Source organism: Monodelphis domestica, chromosome 5, assembly GCF_027887165.1.
Source record: "Monodelphis domestica isolate mMonDom1 chromosome 5, mMonDom1.pri, whole genome shotgun sequence".
NCBI lineage: Eukaryota > Metazoa > Chordata > Mammalia > Didelphimorphia > Didelphidae > Monodelphis > Monodelphis domestica.
In genome coordinates this window covers 317,030,618-317,049,268 of record NC_077231.1, presented here as the reverse complement: position 1 = coordinate 317,049,268, position 18,651 = coordinate 317,030,618, and the positions used below count along the sequence as shown (strand labels likewise).

The window sequence follows — 18,651 nt, the reverse complement described above, 5'->3', positions numbered from 1 at the left end:
ATCAAATGGTATACAGTTTTATAGCACTTTGGGTATAGTTTCAAATGCCTTCCAGAATGGTTGGAAGAGTTCACAACTCCACCAACAATGCATTTATGTCCCAATTTTGCTGCATCCCCTCCAACATTTACCACTTTCCTTTACTGCCATATTGGTCAATGTGATAGGTGTGAAGTAGTATCTCAGCATTGTTTTAATTTGCCTTTCTTTAATCAAGAGTGATTTAGAACATTTTTCATATGATTAATGATGACTTTGATTTATTCATCTGAAAATTGTTTGTTCATATCCTTTGGCCATTTGTCAATTGGAGAATGACTTGTATTCTTATAAATTTGACTTATTTCTTTATAAATTTGAGAAATTAGACCTTTATCAGTGACATTTGTTATATTTTTTCCCAGTTTGTCATTTCCCATTTATGGTTGGATTTGAATATATTAATTTGGTGGTTGCCTGTGATTTAATTTCTAAATCCCAAATGAATTACTAAAGTAAAAAGTAATTTATCATAGTTTATTTTACAATAGAGGGAAAATATTAAGGAATGAGATAAAGGGGGAGAGAGAGAGATCTCTGCTTCCTCACACCCACGTAGAAATTTTTAAGGCCCTAATCAAGGAAAGGAGTCTCAAGATGATGGGCCTTTCTTAGAGGTTCACTCCTACAGAATGGCAGGGAAACTAAGTCAGCCTTTCACTCACCACAGTGATCTAAAAGGAAAGTAGTCTGAGGTCTCCTGCACAAGCTCCTCCAGGGTAGAGTTCCACAGGCAAGTCCAAGTGTCTGTCTTCCAGTCTCTCCTCAAGTATCTGTCTTTCAGTCCAACTCTGAGTGACTGATTCTTCTTCTAGTCTAACTCAGAGTCAGAGGATCTATCCTCATCTGGCCTCTGTGGTCCTCTATTTAAAGACCTTTTTCTCTTGTGTCACCTCCCCTAAATTTCATGTCTAACAATCACAGCAGATGCTCCTCTCCAGGACTGCCCACTCTTTCACATGTGGATCACAGACCTCCCACTCAATGCATGAAATGGGTGTTCAAACCTTTTTTGGTTAGATCATAACTTTTTTGGTTAGATCACACCATTAGTAATTAGTTCACACCTTTTTATAGTTAAAATGGGTAGATCTACTTTAAATACTGAGTTAATACTTCTGGGGATTAAAATCTAAAAATAAACTGGGGATTACAATTCAATCTTCCCAGTAAAGGAAGAGCTAAGTACCTTCATTATAACAATCAGGGGGTTACAATTTAATCTTCACAATCAAGGAAGAGCTAAATATCTTCATTGTTACAATCAGGAGATAGCTAAATCCAATCTTCATACCTAATCTTGGTTATATTAGTTTGTTTATACAAAAACTTTTTAATTTAACATGATCAAATTACTTATTTTTATCTTATAATACTCTCTATATCATTTGGTCATGAATTCTTGCCTTCTCCAAAGATCTACCAGGTAAATCATTTTGTGTTCCCCTAATTTAGTTATGGTATCACTTTTTATATCTAAGTCATATATTCATTTTGACCTCATCTTAGGAAAGGGTGTGAGATATTGATCTATACCTAGCTTCTGCCAGACTCTTTTCCAATTTTCCCAGCAGTCTTTGTGAAAGAGTGAGTTCATATTCCAAAAGGTGGGATCTTTGAGTCTATCAAGCACTATGTTGCTAAGTTCATTTACCCCTCTATATTGGGTTTATATTGACTTATTAAGAACTATTATGAATCTGGTCATCAAAGTAGTTCCAAAAGCATCTGAACTCATTATGATTTAAAACATATTTCTCCATGTTCCCCATGAAAAGAATTTGAGATACTTTATCAAAAGTCAGAAATCCTGATAAGAGAGATAGTAGTCATAGAGTACGGAATGAGTTGTATTTTGCTTCAGGAGGGAGAGGACATGATTGACATGGGAATTTATTTTACTTGACTATATATGTCGGTAACAGAGATTTTAATTGTCTTTCTTCCTCAACAGAGGAATGCAAAATACTGGGGAGAGAAAATGTGGATCTGAAAGTAAAATTAAATTAAAATTTTAAAACAAATTAGATGAGATGAGATGTAATAATAAATTTAACATTTTGCACTTTGGTATAAAAATTTTGCATGTATAAAATGGTAGAAGTATGGATATACATCAGCTGCTTAGAAAAACCCTTGTGACTTGGTATACTTCAAATTCAATATTAGACAGAACAGAGATACGGGCATCAAAAATCAATATGTATTTTGGACTACATTAAAAAGGAGCTTAGCTTCCAGAAATAGGGAACTTATGTTACTCTGCCTTCATCAGACTTCATCTGGAATATTGTGTTGAGTTCTGAATGTCACCTCACAGCAGATGGTGACCATTGCCATGAAATTAAAAGATGCTCCTTGGAATGAAAACTATGGTAAGTCTGGACAGCATACCAAAAAGCAGAGACATCTTCTTGGCAACAAATGTCCATATGATCAAAGCTATGGTTTTTACAGTAGCATTGTATGATGGTAAGAGTTAGCCTGTATGGAAAACTGAGAACCTCAGAATTGACACTTTTGAATTGTGGTGCTGGAGAAGACATTTGAGAGGGCCTTCGACAACCAGGAGATGAAATCAGGCAATACTTCAAGAAATTAGGTTGCACACAGAATTCACAATAATATATGATGATCAATTGTGACTGAATTAAAAATGATCAACAAGGCAAAGATTCAGGACAACTCCAAGAGTTTCATGATGAAAAAAGATATCCACTACCATAGAAGGAACAGATGGGGTCCAAATGCAGATTGAAGCATACCATTTTTCATGTCATTTCCTCCATGATTTTCCCTCTAGTGTAACCAATATTACAATATTGTTTTACAATATGAGGAACAGGAAAATATGTATTATATGATAATATATGTACAACTATATCATATTACTTACCTTCTTGGGTAGGGGAGAGGAGTGGGAGGGAAGGGGGAAAAAGAAAAAAAGATAGATTTTTGGACATAACTAATGTGAAGATTTGTTTCTCTTTAGTGATCTTATTTATTATAACTTAGTACATATTCATAGTAAATCACATGTATTATATAATTGTTGTTACATATTACATTGTTATGTATATATATATATCTATTTGTAAATTAATGTTAACAAAAAGAAATTAGTTCAGACTATTCACTCAAAGGACAAATATCAAAGCTGAAGTTTATTTATTTTGGTCACATAATGAGAAAATGGGAGCCATTGGAATAAGTCTTGGTACTGGGAAAGATTGAAGGCCAGAGGAGAAGGAGAGAGCAGAGGATGAGATGGAGAGATAGTATCCTGGAAATAATGAACATGGACTTGGCTAGACTTTGGGAGAGAGTGCAGGCTGGAAGGGTCTGGTGTGCGGTGGTCTATGGGATTGTGAAGAGTCAAACATGACTGAATGAGTGACTACAATCTACAATGAAGAAAGACATTGACTAATTGGAGAGAATGCAAAATAGGACGACCAGAATGAAGGAGTTTTGAGTATGTGCCATAGGAGGGTCAGGTGAAAGAACTGGGCATATTAAGCATGGAGAAACAGTTTTGGACAAAAAGAAAGAAACAACAGCTAAATATGTGCCACTTTGTGCTGACATGAGTACTCTTTCATTAGATTCTCATAACAACCCAGGGACATAGATGCTGTTATCTCCATTATTCAGATGAGAAAATTGAGAGAGAGGCAAATGATTTGCCCAGGGTCACACCTAATAAATATTTGAGTCTCTTTTGAACTCTGGTTTTCCTGACTGAAAATCCAGTGCTCTGTCCATCAGTTGCTTCAAAGTGACTTGCTAGCTGCTTAAATCTCTCAGCAGGATTTATTTGGACCCACCAGGCAGAATCAACTGCAAGAGGCAGAAATAGCAAAGATGTCCATTGAGGTTAGATTATATGGGGGAAAATATGAGCAAGAGCCAAGAGTAGGTGGGTTCTTTCTTCTTGGAGGTCATTAAACAGGAGCTCATTGGCCACTTTGTAGCTCCAAGAATGCCTAAAAAAGCGGAAATTCCTTTTATGAGCTGGACTTCATTGTTACTTATATCCCTTCTAATTTTCCAATGTTATTGTTCTTCAGTTATGTGATCTGCTTTGTTTCCAAATTATTGATGCTGCAAAAATTCCTGTAATAAATAATTTTTCTTATATAATTCCTTTTTTAAATTTACCTTTCTTAATTGGAATCTACGGCTCAAAAAATATAGGCATTTTCATCATTTTCTCAATGTCATTCCTAATTGCTATGTACAATACTTGAAGTAAATTACAGTTACACCAACAACATAGTAGCATGCCTGTTTCCACAAGCCCTCTGCCTCTGGTCCCATTCTTACCAATTTGATGAGCAAAACACCAGAATTGTTGTAATTTGTATTTCATTGTTATCAATTATTTGGAATAATCAGTCATGGTTTGGTCATATTTCTGCCTCATAGGTATTCTGTTCATTAATCATTAATTTTTTTTGAATATATTTACATGATTGGACCAAATGTCCTTCAGAGAATAGCTTCTGCTTTGAATCAGAAATTATCCCATTTTTCAGTGTAACTAATTGTGATGATAAATTCTATTTGATCTCAATAAATAAGCATTCATTAAGGTCTTACTGTGAGCCAGTCCTTGTTCTAGGCACTGGACTTATAAAGATGAAGAAAGTGCCTTCCCTCAAGAAGCTTACATTCTAACTTATGTATCAACTACCACAAAGTATTATTGTTTTATTCTTCTGCAAATATATAATAATTGTTATCAAAAATAAGTGCAGTTGATGTTTCTAGGGAAAAAAAGGGACAGGGTTCAAAAATATAGTCCTTTAGGGTCTTATTTACAAGAATTAAGCAATGTATTCAATAACGACAATAAAGCCTAATGATTTGTTCTTCGTGGCCATCACTGCAAAGATATAGTTTTCTAACCATACAAAAGCCACAATGAAAATGTCATGGACTTTTTTTCATGCAGTGTTGACACAGCCTGGGTCATATAAAAAGGAAAGTGAGTCTTATGACAACATAGTTAGGAGGAGGGAGAGCTATTCCAACTCTCATCTCCTTAAGTTTACTCTGGTTGATGTATTTGGATTAAGGGTTCTCTTTTCTATTCTCCCTCACCCCATGTCTAAATCCTAGTTCTGACAAAGTTGTCATGCTTTATATGCAATGGTAAGGTTCTATGCTCTTTACTTCATTCATTATATTATTTAGTGAGTTCCAGCTTTGGAGCTGGAGGCTACCTGAGTTTGAATCCAAGGTCTAAAACTCAATAGATGGGTGACCTTAGATAAGTCACTTTATCTCTATGAACTTCAGATCCCTTATCTGCAAAATGGTGATAATAACATCCGCAGTATCTTCCTCCAAAGGGAGTTGTCTTGCTCCAATGAAATAATGGTCGTATAGCTTTTTTTCTGAGCATTAAAGCACAAAATAAATGACAGTTCTCATCATCATGATCATCATAACCAACAATTAATATTTAGTAAGAGACTATTATTGGGTATACATTGGAGTTCATATCAGTATTACATTTAGTTTCCAACTCATTCTCCCTTTCCCCTTTTGTTCCCTTATTTTTTATTAACCATGGTCTTCCTTTCCTCTCCTTTATTTCCTTTAGAACATATATATCATGTTATAATACCTGTTGCATTGCTGATCCCCAACAACCAGGAAATAGCCATGGAAATCAGCAAAGATAAAACTCAACAACTAGCTGTGATGTCATTGGACCATTTTTAATTCACTTTATGCCAAGGTTCTGGACTGGCAGAGGAAGCCCTGCTGCCAACACATAAGAGAGCACAAACATTCCACAAGAGTTCCAGATATCTTCTTTCTGAGCCTTACTAGACATGCTCATATAGCTAAAAAAATAAATGAAAAAATGAAGCCAAATGGGAGGGAAAACAAGGTCACTACCACTACCAATCCATTTGGAGAGATGTGATAATTGCCTCCTATGCCTTTCATTCACTATTCTGTGGACCTTTTGAAAGATGAAGAGTCTCAACCTTTTAAAAAATGAAGTTTAAAAATTGTTTTTTCATGTAGTTGAGGGAAAATATTAAATGAAAAAAGAAAGCTAAACTGACTTTCCAGTGTACCACTAATACTGAATCCATTCAACATCCTGCTTAAATACCTTCCCTTCTATTACACAGGTGAACTGATTAACCTCAGAGGTTATCTCATATACCTGACCCTAAATGCATTTCTCACCTCCATCCCCATTGCTAACACTATATATATTTCCTTTTCAATTTTATTTTTACATACTAGAGTTCTTTATCATTAAGGGACCAAAGAAGCTCTGTCTACATCCTGCTTATTTGATTTACTTTTCAGGATCAACAGGTTATTTTGATCTTCAAATTATGAATTTATAACTGAAAGACCCATTCAGTCTGGCCCCAAACTACCTTTTCAGCTAAATTTTACATCCCTCATGCTGTGCTCCAAACGAAATTATAGCTTACTGTTCCCCATTAGCTGTGTTCTTTAATACAGATTGTATGCCATATTTCTCACTTCCACAGCTTATTATCCTAAGCATTTGTCAAGGCCTAGCCCAAGTCCCATCTCCTCCAGGAGGCTTCTTCTGACGCCACTCAATCATTATTGCTCATCTCTGATATTTTTTTTCTATTTGTACTTCCCCTTTGAATTTATTGAGACTTAAAATTTCCAGTATGGAAATCCCCTTTGTCATACTGGTGCATAAATATTCTATGGGATATAAACTTAAAGATCTACCTTTTCTCCAAGAGATGTCAGAAGCAGAGTTTGAATTTAGGGCTTATTGACTTCAAGGTTCACATAAATTGACTATTTCATGATACTGGACTTGTCTTATATATACCTTCTATAACTCTACTCAACCAAAGCAATTGCCCAAAACCTCCTTGGTCAGATGGGAAAATCTTCCTCCAGAAACAAATGCAAGACATTGATAGTGTCTAGCCATGGCTTGGGGGAGGGGAGAGGAAGTCTGATACATTCTCCATAGGTTGGCTCCTGGGTTAAGGATGCCTAAAGCTTCAGAGATTGTGTCTGCCGCATCCATCTCACCCTTCCTCAACTCTGTGAAAAAGTAGTCAAAGAAGAAAATGAGGAAAGGCAGGGAACTGGGCAGAGAGCCGTGTGCAAGTAGAACTGTCATGCCTAAAATAGATAAATCTAAATTTGAGATTCATTTCTATTTCTCCAGAGGATAATCATGTCAGATGACATACTTTTATGTGAGGTTGATGAACACTGAATTTCCCAATTTTGGAGGTCACCAAGGTAGTTTTATATCCTTGCTCTAAGGATGTGCCAATAGCAAAGAGAGAGGATTCAGGAAGTGAGTGTTGAGGAATAGAAGGGGAAAATGAGCTCAAATGACAAGGATTTCAAAAGAAAAAAAGAGCTCAGTTAAAGACCTGGAGAAATACTGATAAATCAAAATAGAATATGCTAAAAGAAGATGGAAGGATGAGCACTGAATCCTGAAAATTTTCAAAGCTTTTCTCAACAAATAGAAGAAGTAGTTCTAACAAAAAAAATGATCTTTGGTACCAAATATTGGCTTAAAATGAAAGGGATGAAGTAAATTTATAAATCAATCAATAAGCATCTATTAAGTAGCTACTTTGTACCAGGCACTGTTCTAAGCAATGTTTAACATAAATTTAGGAAATTTATTTAACATAAATTTAGGAAATAATAATAGTTGGTATTTATATAGACCCTACTGTGTGGCATGCCTTGTGCTAAGCACTTTACAGAGAGTCCCATTTAATTTTTAGAACAGCTCTGAGATAGAGGGGCTCTTTATTAGCTTTATTTTATATTTTAGTTAAATGAGGTAAACAGGTTAAATCACTTGCCCAATGGCAAATACCCAGTAAGTGTCTTCCTGACTCCAGATCCAGGGTACTGGACCAACTGGCTGCCTAAAATGAAGCAATTCTCACCCTGAAGATGTTGGCATCCTATCCAGGGCAATATGTACATATATAAGCCTATACAGAGTTCATATAGATGATGGAAATGAATACAAGATGGTGAGGTAGAGGGAGCACTAGTAGCTGAGGCCATGGATTTTGATAGACTATGTGGAAAATGGTGCTTGAAGTGAGTCTTGAGGACAGAGACAGATTCTGTGGGATAGATGGGAAAATTTAGTGGAGTCCACAAATGGCACAAAGGCCACGTCTATGGAACGAAGTGTAGCATGTGAGGAATGGTACTGAGATACAATCACAGCAAAGCCGCAAGAAGACAAGTCAAGGGATGTGAAAATAGAGGCTGATGTCCCATTCAGTGGACTCACTTTTGGTCAATATTCAGAAGGGAAGGAAGAGAAGGAAGAGCAGGGGCCATGGCTCGGGACTGTACTTTGCATTTATGAAACTCATTTTATCCAGTGCTATACGATAACCCTGTATGGTGAGTGGAATTATCCTCATTTTATGTATTTGGAAATTGAGGCTTAGAGGTAAAGTGACTTGCCTGGGGTTGCAGTTATAGAATCTGAGAACTTGGCTCTTCCTGACTCCAAGTTTCATGCTTTATCTGCCATACTATCTAGCTGCCTCAATGACCTATGTGGACATTCCCTACTGTGATGAAGGCCACCTCCTCATCGTACCTATCTTTGCCCCATGAATCTTATTCATGTCCTTCCATAAGTTCACCATGGCCATAATTACGTATATGTTTGTAATGAATTGTGTAGTTTGTTCTCACCTGCCATTTACCTCCCAATTAGCTGTGACAAAGGAGAAGAAATGACTCTATTTAATACATAATTCCCAATGCAAAAGGCAACTTGTTTGAAAATAAGCTTCTGGTTTTCCTAAATTACAAGCTCCCATTCCAGGTGCAAGGGACAGTTTTTGAAAAGATGACTCCTCAGTGTAGCATTATTCATTAAAAATGTCTTTGGAGGAGACAGCTGGGTAACTCAGTGGGAGAGAGCGATGGGAGGTCCTAGGTTCAAATCTGACCTCAGACACTTCCCAGCTGTGTGACCCTGGGCAAGTCACTTGACCCCCATTGCCCAGCCCTTACCACTCTTCTGCCTTGGAGCCAATACACAGTATTGATTCCAAGACTGAAGGTGAGGGTTAAAAAAATGTCTTTGGACCCCAATTCCAAACCTTACTTTTCTGCATATAATTAGATACCTTCAAAGTACTTTAGAAAAAAAAATAGAATTCCACATGTGTTATTTGTAGAACTTTTAAAGACATAGAATGTGCATCCTCTTCCTGTAATGGATTTGGAGCTAGAAAAAAATGTCTGTGGAAAAATGCATGCCAGAGAATATTAGAAAGCTATTTATTAGCTCCACTCATCAGTGATGGTATATGAGTCCATTGGCAACTCTGATCACCTCCTGTTTCTTCATATCGCTTAGAGGGCCTTTAGAACTGATGTGGCTCCTCTCAGGCTAGCTCCATTCTACTTTTGCAGACATTACCCATTGCTCCTTCCATATTTTTTTAAGGTCCAGTTAAACAAACCTTTTTGCCATTCTCTGCATGCATTGCATGTCCCATTTTTGTGCATGCACTGGCCAAATCCCATGCTTGTTATTCACTTGCTTCTTATTTCTACCTCTGAGAAGTCCCGCCTTCCCTTCCATATCAGCACAGCCACCATCCTTTTCTGATCTCTTCTCCGGAATGTGCATCCCCTACCAAGACCCCTGACCTTGAAACTAGTTTATATTGATTTTGTTCATTCTTTGTGTTTACTTGCACATGTACATGTTTTCCCTGATAAAAACCAGCTCCTTGGAGGGCAGAAATGGTTTTATTTTGGTCTTTGTTTCACCAGGTCATATTACGATAGTAGTAGGATTGATCAATAGTCCAATGGTCTCCTTTTCTAGATGAAGAAGCTCTATTTAAGAGACTTTTAGGGATTTTCCCAATCTTCCCAGGCAAGGCCATAGTGTCATAGATGTAGAGCTGAAAGAATTTCATTTATTTATTTATTTATCTATTTATCTATCTATCTATTTATTTGTTTATTTGTTTGTTTATTTATTTATTTATTTTGATAAACATTATTTTATTTGGTCATTTCCAAACATTATTCATTGGAAACAAAATTATTTTATTTTCTTCCTCCCCCCTCCCACCACATCTCCCACAGCCCACGCACAATTCCACTGGGTGTCACATGTGTTCTTGACTCGAACCCATTTCCATGTTGTTGGTATTTGCATTAGAGTGTTCATTTAGAGTCTCTCCTCAGTCATATCCCCTCTACCCCATTAGTCAAGCTGTTGCCTTTCATCAGTGTTTTTACTCCCACAGTTTATCCTCTGCTTGTGGATAGTGTTTTTTAGATACCTGCAGATTGTTCAGGGACATTGCATTGACCCTAATGGAGAAGTCCATCACCTTCGATTGTACCACAGTGTATCAGTCTCTGTGTATAATGATTTCCTGGTTCTGCTCCTTTCTCTCTGCATCACTTCCTGGAGGTTGTTCCAGACTCCATGGAATTCCTCCACTTTATTATTCCTTTTGAAAGAATTTTAACAGATAATTTAGTCCAGTCCCCCACTTTTACATTGGGGTAAACTGAGGCTAAGGAAAGCAAAGTAATGTCCCTTAGATCACATAGTTAGCAGCACAGCTAAGATTCAAACCCTCAAATTCTCATTTTTTCCCCTAAAGAATGAAGTAAATGTTTGTTTGTGTTTTCTTTTTCAAAAGAGAGCACGGTACAGTGGAAATTGTGCTGGATTTTGAGTCAGAGGACATTGGATGGAATCCCATTTTTTTTTCTACCTACTAGCTGTCTACCCGTTAGAAAGATATCTAAGCTATCTTGATTTACCTTTCCACATCCGTAAATGAGGAGGCAGGATTTAGATTGCCTCTAAAGTACTTTCTTTTTCTAAATGTGTGAGTCTAAAATTCCAGGATCCCATAAAAAAAGGACAACCGGGCTGTCAGTAATAATCATTCCACTTGCTGTGTGTCTATTTTTTAACTCAGACAATTCTGAGCCCTGCAGATGCCTACCTCATTGGGAGGTGGGCTCCAAAGCTCGAATTCCTAAAAAATAAAATGCGTGAGATGTATTGAAGAGAATGAGTACGTTGGGCTGACGGGTTGAACAGTAGTTCAGTCCAAATAAGGACTTTGTGTGTTTGTAACTGTGTGTGGGCATGTGTGTGTGAGAGAGTCCATGCATATACATGTGTGTTTCCTTATTGTTTTTTTTTCCTTTTCTGTGCACATGTTGGCTTTGCAGTATATCAAGGGAATGCGTGCATAACATTTTTAAGGAAGCATCTGCGGAGGCCTGGAGAAATTTGCTTCTCTTTGCCCCAGTTTCTGCATCTCTCACAAAGTCGTCTTTGAAGCCCTTCTCCCTCCCCCCAACACACACACACACACACACACACACACACACACACACACAGGCATAAGTATATGAAAGTTAGATCTTGGTTTGAAAATTTGAAGCAGTTGGGTTGGGTTTCGTTCAAGTGGCTGAGCCCGAGATGATGCCCCGTAAAACCAGATAAGCACCAGCGATCATTTCTCGCACAAACCCTGGGTGCTTTGCAGTGATTTGCTAATCAAATTCAGAATTTGATTTGAAGGGCTTCGGGCCGCCTGCCAATCCACTTATAAAAATCAGAAGCCCAAGGCCTGAGGTGGGGAGCCTCCGCTTGCTTGCAGGCCGGCGAGCCGCTCTGATCCTTGGAATCGGCCGCCCCAGAGAAGCTGGCGAATCGCGTCCCCCAACTTGGAGACCATCATTATTTTTTTCATTAACATCTTTGACTCGGCGAGATAGAAACCATGAGCTTTTCTGAAGCGAGAGTTATAAAATATTCTGACATGTTTTAATATAAACAGGAATGTTTGCCGTGATTGCCGGGATCGAGAATGTTTTTCCACTTGACATGTGTTTATACTTCCTAGGAAAGAAACTCTATTTATGGATAGCTGAATAGCACAAATAAACATCAGAGAGAGCTGAAAAATCAGTTTTGATTATGCATGAAAATCTACCATGTCATTGTGTACTCCTCGGCCCTCTTCTGATTGCCTGTTTATTTTTACAGACCTGCTGGCGAGCCCATGGATGAAGATCCAGCCCTGTGAAGTGCCAAGTCCCCCCCCTGGTATTTCCTGTGTGTGACATCATTGTGTATCTCCCCACCCCCCGCCCCCGACCCAGCACCCTCAGACGTGTCTTGTCTGCTGCCTGGGTGGCACAGATCGAATGGAACATAAACACTGGGCACAGAGCACACACAGCAGCTTCACTTGTCCTTTGGATGGACTTGAAAGATTTCTTCAGTGTAACCACTCTGATTCTAAAGTTACAGGCAACGGTCCTGGGGAGGGAAGGATGGGCTCCCACATGTGGGCTCTGACTGGGCCATGCGGACGAGAAATGGGCCCTGGGTGAGCCCACGGACTCAGCACTCTCCACGTTACAGGGCTGGCGATGGCCAAGCCCATCCAGGGGGAAGCCCAAAGAACGTTCCTTCAGACATGTTGAATTTGTTCCGATGGTCTATTTTTTTTTCACATGGTTTGGAATTGTGTACAGGATCTGTTTTCAGCTGTGAGCAAACAAGATAACATATTGTACCTTTGTTTTTACACCCTCGCCAATTCTGGCAAGTGAGAGGTCAAAATTTAGGAGGAAGGGGCTGAGGGCATTTTTAGCTGAACGTTCAGTGCTACCTCCGACAAAGTCCAAATCCCCAAGGCAACGCGTCTGGGGTAGGGCACAATTTGGAGTTCTCTTCTTTGATTATGCATGAAAACGAAAATGTTTTTGGAGCAAGCGATCTCTGTTTTACCCACATCCCGCTCGGGTTCTCCCAGAGGGGAGGGCTCTGCTTTCCTGGGTGGGTGGAAGCTTCTTCCCTTTTTAAAGAATTCCTCTTTCCATGAATGGGAGTCCTTTTGAGCCTCTGGTCCACAGAGACTCACATTTCCTTGGAAAAGGGAACGACTTTTGCTTTGCTCCGAAAGTTTTGCTGAGGCCACATATTTCCAGTTGCTTGCGTTTTTGCCCCCATGAGCACCTCTGTGGCTCAGGTATCTCTTGGCACCCATCAGTTTGGTTACATATCTAGTTTAAGGTCCCAAACATTTCACCGTCACGCGTGAGAACCCACAGGTTTTGTATTGTCGATGAAACTTGGGAGGATTTAACTGAGTGTTTTTGTGATCCTTGAAATGTGTCGTGGTTATTGAAGAAACAGAATTAGCTACTTGAATTCATGTTGGTTACTGTTAACTGAGAGCTGTGCCTTTAACCAGTCCTGGACCCTTGACCTTTCCACATGTTGCCTTATGGTCAGAAGGTTTAAAGAAAACAAAATTGGAAATTTATTTTCGGAATTCAAAATCAACTCATGTTGTGAAATGGAGGCTATTTTTTTTCAATATTCTATTTCCTTGTGCAGCTCATTCACCCCAAAGACCAGAGGTGAAATATTACCATCCAGGATCCTTCTTGCAGTATTTAATCCTGAGCATTACTTGGGAAACCTATTGGTGTTCATTTTTTTATATATTTTCCTAACTCAAAGGATATATTAAAGCCATAAGTGAAGATTGTCATGCTTTTATTCAGAAATCTAAAAGGAACCTTAATTTAAACAAGGTTTGAGGGAAGGCCATGCTCTGAAAGATATGCAGCAATGTGGTTTGAGTTAAAGAGGGCTCAAACCTGTAAATCAAAGATGAAAGGTTTCACTCAAGGAGAATTATAGAACTCTCTTTTGTTATATAGTCAGACTCTATTTTTCATGTATTGGTGGCTTTTTTTTTAGGATTACTATTTTAATTTTCAGGACTTTTATTACATATACAAATACTGCCGGATACTTGGTTTAACATCTTAGAAATCTGAGCCACCCTTTGAAATGGGCAATCTGAAAGGGAATGTAGCTCTCCCTTAGGTAAAAGGGACTTACATTTGGGGCAAGGGAAGGTTACTAGTGATTCATCCTGTTAATTACGCTTTTGTAAATTTCCTCCCAAGTTTTCACAGGAAACTCATGACACTCTTCTTGCTCATCTGTTGTGCATCGGTTTCTAGTCATCGCTTCGAGAAATGTATTTTTTAGATAATCGAGCAGCTAGGTCTGTGGCTTCAAGGCATATTTTCTTCCTATCGCACTGTCCAGCAACGCTCCATCATATTTCGTTAGAAATAGCATTGTGTTGATTTAAAATTCATTTGAAAATACAAAATTTGGTGAGCTCCTCCTCCCCCCCCCCCACCATGCCTTGTATTTTTACGGCGAATGGAGCAGGAACAAATGTTGGCAACCTCCCAGAAATGAACTGCCTTTTGTGAATTGCGGCTGCCTTGCTGTATATAGGCAAATCCAAATCTCTGACATCCAGTTCCTGGTGCATTCATAAATGGACCATCCAACCATCCATTTGCCCTTTGAGAAGACATGCATCGGCTCAGGGTTGAAGGTCTGTTCAGTTGAGGAACGAGCAGAGAAACTCTGCAGAGTATTAACCGTGGCCGAATGTGTTTCTGAGCCCAGAGCACCACTGTGTTTTAATTACACCATTAAAGGAATAGTTACCCTGAGGGAAGGAATGGGGGCTTTTGGAGAATATCAGCACTGCTGAAACACACCAGACATGGTGGAAAGGCCAGTTTCACTTGCTCGTGTGTTCTTCACACAATTGTACCATCACTGGTTTTGCTATTATTATTAGTTTCCCTAAGGCGTCTGCTCAGAGTCCTCTGTCCACATATGAACTTGACTTCCATTGTTTTATCAATAATCTGACTCATCCTTATGAATGTTTCTCAGTATATGCAGGCAAATGCCCCCCCCAAACACACACATGCACACATACACACGTTGTAACACGCTTACACCGAAAATAAAAATCGGGGTTTAAAAATCAACAGAAGGAGTTGGAGGAATCAAAACTTGACTTTTTCTTACAGAAACATTCTAAAGTGCCTGAATGGCACCAGGAATAAAATATCTTCCACTGACAAATACTTAAACAAAACCATTTTTCCAAAGATGCTGGTCATTTTCAATATGAATATCACATCGAAGGGCATAGTTCAGATGAATGTACGTCCCTCATGGGAATATTGTAACTGCTTTTGTGATCCCAATGGAGCTTGAATATACATGTGAGCATGTATTGAAATGGTACGATTCCTTCAAAGATGGGGAAAACAGTTTCAGATGAATATTTCTCATGGATTTACAGCCATCAAAAGGAGAGAAGGAGGCCAAATACTAAGTCATAGATCCAGAGAATACAAATTCAGATTTGAAAGAGTCCTTAGAGCTTATATAGCATAAGCCTCCTCCTGTCTTTTAGAGTGAGAAACTGAGGCCCGAGGTCAAGGAGTGTGTTCAAGGTCACACAGGTAGGAAATTGCAGAGCCAGAATTCCCCTGTAGGGCTGCTAACACCAAATGGAGCTGATCTTTTACAGATTTTTGCCAAGAGTAATAGGTCACATTGCCAATACTCAGGAGCTGAAATCAAGATCTCATTTTTTTCTCTACTCCGCACATGCTCCCATTCACATCTCTATCATATCTAAGATAGGATGAGTTTTGGTTTTTATCTTCAGATCATCAAGAGCCTTCAAACTAGACAATACTTCTTGAATGAATGGGTGGACTTGAATTGAGGTTGTCTTCTGCCACAGAGAGCTCAGGGCCAGATGGAAGACATGTTCTTGCTACATCCACCTCTATGAGAGCACAGAACTGCTTTTTATCCAAAGGTGAATCATAAAGACTTGTAAACAGAATTAGGCTTTTGTACAGAATCCATATGTTCACAGAGAAAAGCTCATGGGACAGAAGTTCTCTTAATCAGCCCTCTGGTCGTGTTTCATTGGCACTTGGGACATTTTGAAAAATCCTTGAATATTTTTTGCCAATTTCCCTTGGAAAGTTTACATGCAGGTTGTCATTATTTGGGCATGATTCGTTTTCTAAAACCCCAGATGAGATAACCTGAAAAATGACTGGAAGAAAGGAGATTCTCTCTGAACTCAGAAGTCATCCCTCTTTAGAGGGCCTCATTGTCCCAGAGAGCAGCATCTCTCCTTGCATTCCTATGCTGCCTAAAGAATGAAATCACTCAGCCCTGCAGAGAATGTGGGTGAAAAAAAAAAGGGAAAGCAAGGGGAGGAACACACCTGTTGAACGGTTTTCATAAAGAAGGCATTTTCATCTCCCAAAGAAATGGAAACCAGATGAGCTGTCCTGCCTATTTGAGAAATGAAGGTCTTTCATTGTTGTCATCATTATCATTAGTGTCATCATCATCCTATGGCTATGGAAATCCCCTAGGGATCAATGATCCCTGATGAGGGGATCGTTCTTATTTCCATCAGGATTTCTGAAGAATGTCATTGTCCCCATCACTGTCTTCACCTTTGCCTGGAACACAATACAACAAATTGATGGAGTGCCACACTCTGTGCTACATGTTGAGAATATAAAGACTAAGGAGAAATAGTCCCTGCCCTCAAGGCACTTATCTTCCGTTAAACGTAATTGCCCATCGTCCTGAAATGAATGAAAAAATAGTGAAATGTACTTCCCACCATTCAAGAGCTTACAATTTCAGTGACCAGATGTAAAGCTGAAGCAGGGCATTATTACCCCTTGACTAAAGACGTGATGGGGTCAGAGTCAAGGACCAGGGACCAGGGACAGGGATGAGTCCTGGGATTTCACTGAGATAGAGAAAGTCTCCCATGGTGACTCCCTTGACTCCCTCTACCAATGTAGGAAGTTATATCCTTTGAAATTTATTGTCTTAAAGCTTTGGCTAGAGTTCTGAGCAGTTAAGTGGGTCTTATCTAGGGACCCGTTGTTAAATATTCAAATGTATAAGATGTTTTTCTGTACAAAGTGCAAAAGAAGTACTTGAACTTAGCCTTCTAGGAGGTGAATATTTATAATGGGTAAACTACAATAATAGGTGCCTCTACACCCATGGACAGCAAAGACAAACTATTAATGAACACACAAATAAGAAGGGAGATGACATGACATAGAGAACAAAAGTCTACACATTTCTATTCAATGACATCTTTTTACAAATAAAGCAGAATAGAAGTTAACAGTAAGAAGGGTATTTTTACAGTGGAATTTCAGAGATATATCTATAGGTATATATTGATCTATATCAATAAACCCGTGTGTGTGTGTGTGTGTGTATAATGTACACACATCTAAACACATACTCCTACACATCCATCTACATGGATATGTATGGAGAGACATGAGAGAGTTACACCGCATGGCATAGTGATTGTATGTCATTTAACTTTTTACTCCTATGAACAATTCTTTAAGACTCTTCATTCCAGAGAAAGTGCCAACTTTCATTAGTAAAGGGATCTTCCTCATCTGAGAATACCCTATATAAGATAAAGCATAGGATCTCTTCTCTATCTAAATCTAAGTGGAAAATGATTCCTAATACAATCATAATACTACAGTGCCTGAAACACAGTAGGCACTTAATAAGTGTTTATTGACCAACTGCCATGATTTAAAGCTCTAGACCAGTATGTCAATGGCTTGGGGGTTCCTGGTATAGTGTCTCAATTAAAGTGTTATCTCCCCCCCCCTCTCTCTCTCTGTCTCTCTCTCTCTCTCCCTGTCTCTCTCTCTCTCTCTCTCTCTCTCTGTCCCCCCCCCCCCTCTCTCTCTCTCTCTCTCTCTCTCTCTCTCTCTCTCTCTCTCCCTCCCTCTCTCTCTCTCCGTTTCTTTCTCTCTCTCTCTCTCTCTCTCTCTCTCTCTCTCTCTCTCTCTCTCTCTCTCTCTCTCTCTCTCTCTCTCTCTCTCTCTCTCTCTCTCTCTCTCTCCCTCCCTTCCTCCCTCTTTCTCTCTCTCTCTCTCTCTCTCTCTCTGATCATTCTATTTATATAATGAGGCCATTTTGTTATCTCTGGCCTTGGTTGACCTGGACTAGCCTCAGTAATGATCTGTCCTTCACAGCTGCTGAGAAAAACATGCATTTCCAACACTTTGCCGAAAACTCTGCAGCCATGAGCTCAGTTAAGATGTGCAGAATGAGTCTGGAATCAAGGCTTGATACATACACCATTGAGCTAATACTGCTGAACACATTCGGGGTTATTATTCTTTTTTTTGTGATACATTTTTGTATCTGGAAGCAACCAATGGAAAATTCACTGATGTGCTCCAAAACATTGCCGAGAATTGGTATTTAGTCTATAGAGTACTGTCAAGTATATCTTCTGCATAGGTTATTTTTAAAAATTCTTTTTGTCCTGTATTTTGTATCATCATTTGACTCCACTATTGTCCTGGTGTGAATAAAAGCAATTTGAAACAAAGTCGGTGTTCTATTCCATTTGTATCTACTCTCTCCATTGCTAAGCACTGGAACTACTTATATCCTTATTAAGCAAATGGAAAGAAGCTTATATCTCAAGCATAGTTTTTGTCACCAGGAGAAAGAAGAGTGCATCTTAGGGCACCTAAGTGTTGCAGTGGATAGGGTATTCGTCTAGGGGGTCAGTAAGACCTGAGTTCATATTCTACGTCAGACACTTACTAGATATATGATCCTGGGCTGGTCATTTAATA

At 38.9% G+C, this 18,651-nt stretch overlaps 1 protein-coding gene across 9 annotated transcripts in view; it reads left to right on the top strand.

The window, feature by feature from the left end:
- HDAC9 (histone deacetylase 9) overlaps positions 1 to 18,398 on the top strand; it is a 777,497-nt gene extending 759,099 nt beyond the window's left edge. For all 9 annotated transcript variants that reach the window (XM_056800543.1, XM_007505411.3, XM_056800542.1 and 6 more), the window contains one exon: positions 12,116 to 18,398. In XM_056800543.1, the coding sequence (XP_056656521.1) occupies positions 12,116 to 12,155 (40 nt within the window). In that variant the 3' untranslated portion in view covers positions 12,156 to 18,398. The remainder of the gene's footprint in view (positions 1 to 12,115) is intronic.
- The last annotated feature ends 253 nt before the right edge of the window (positions 18,399 to 18,651 follow it).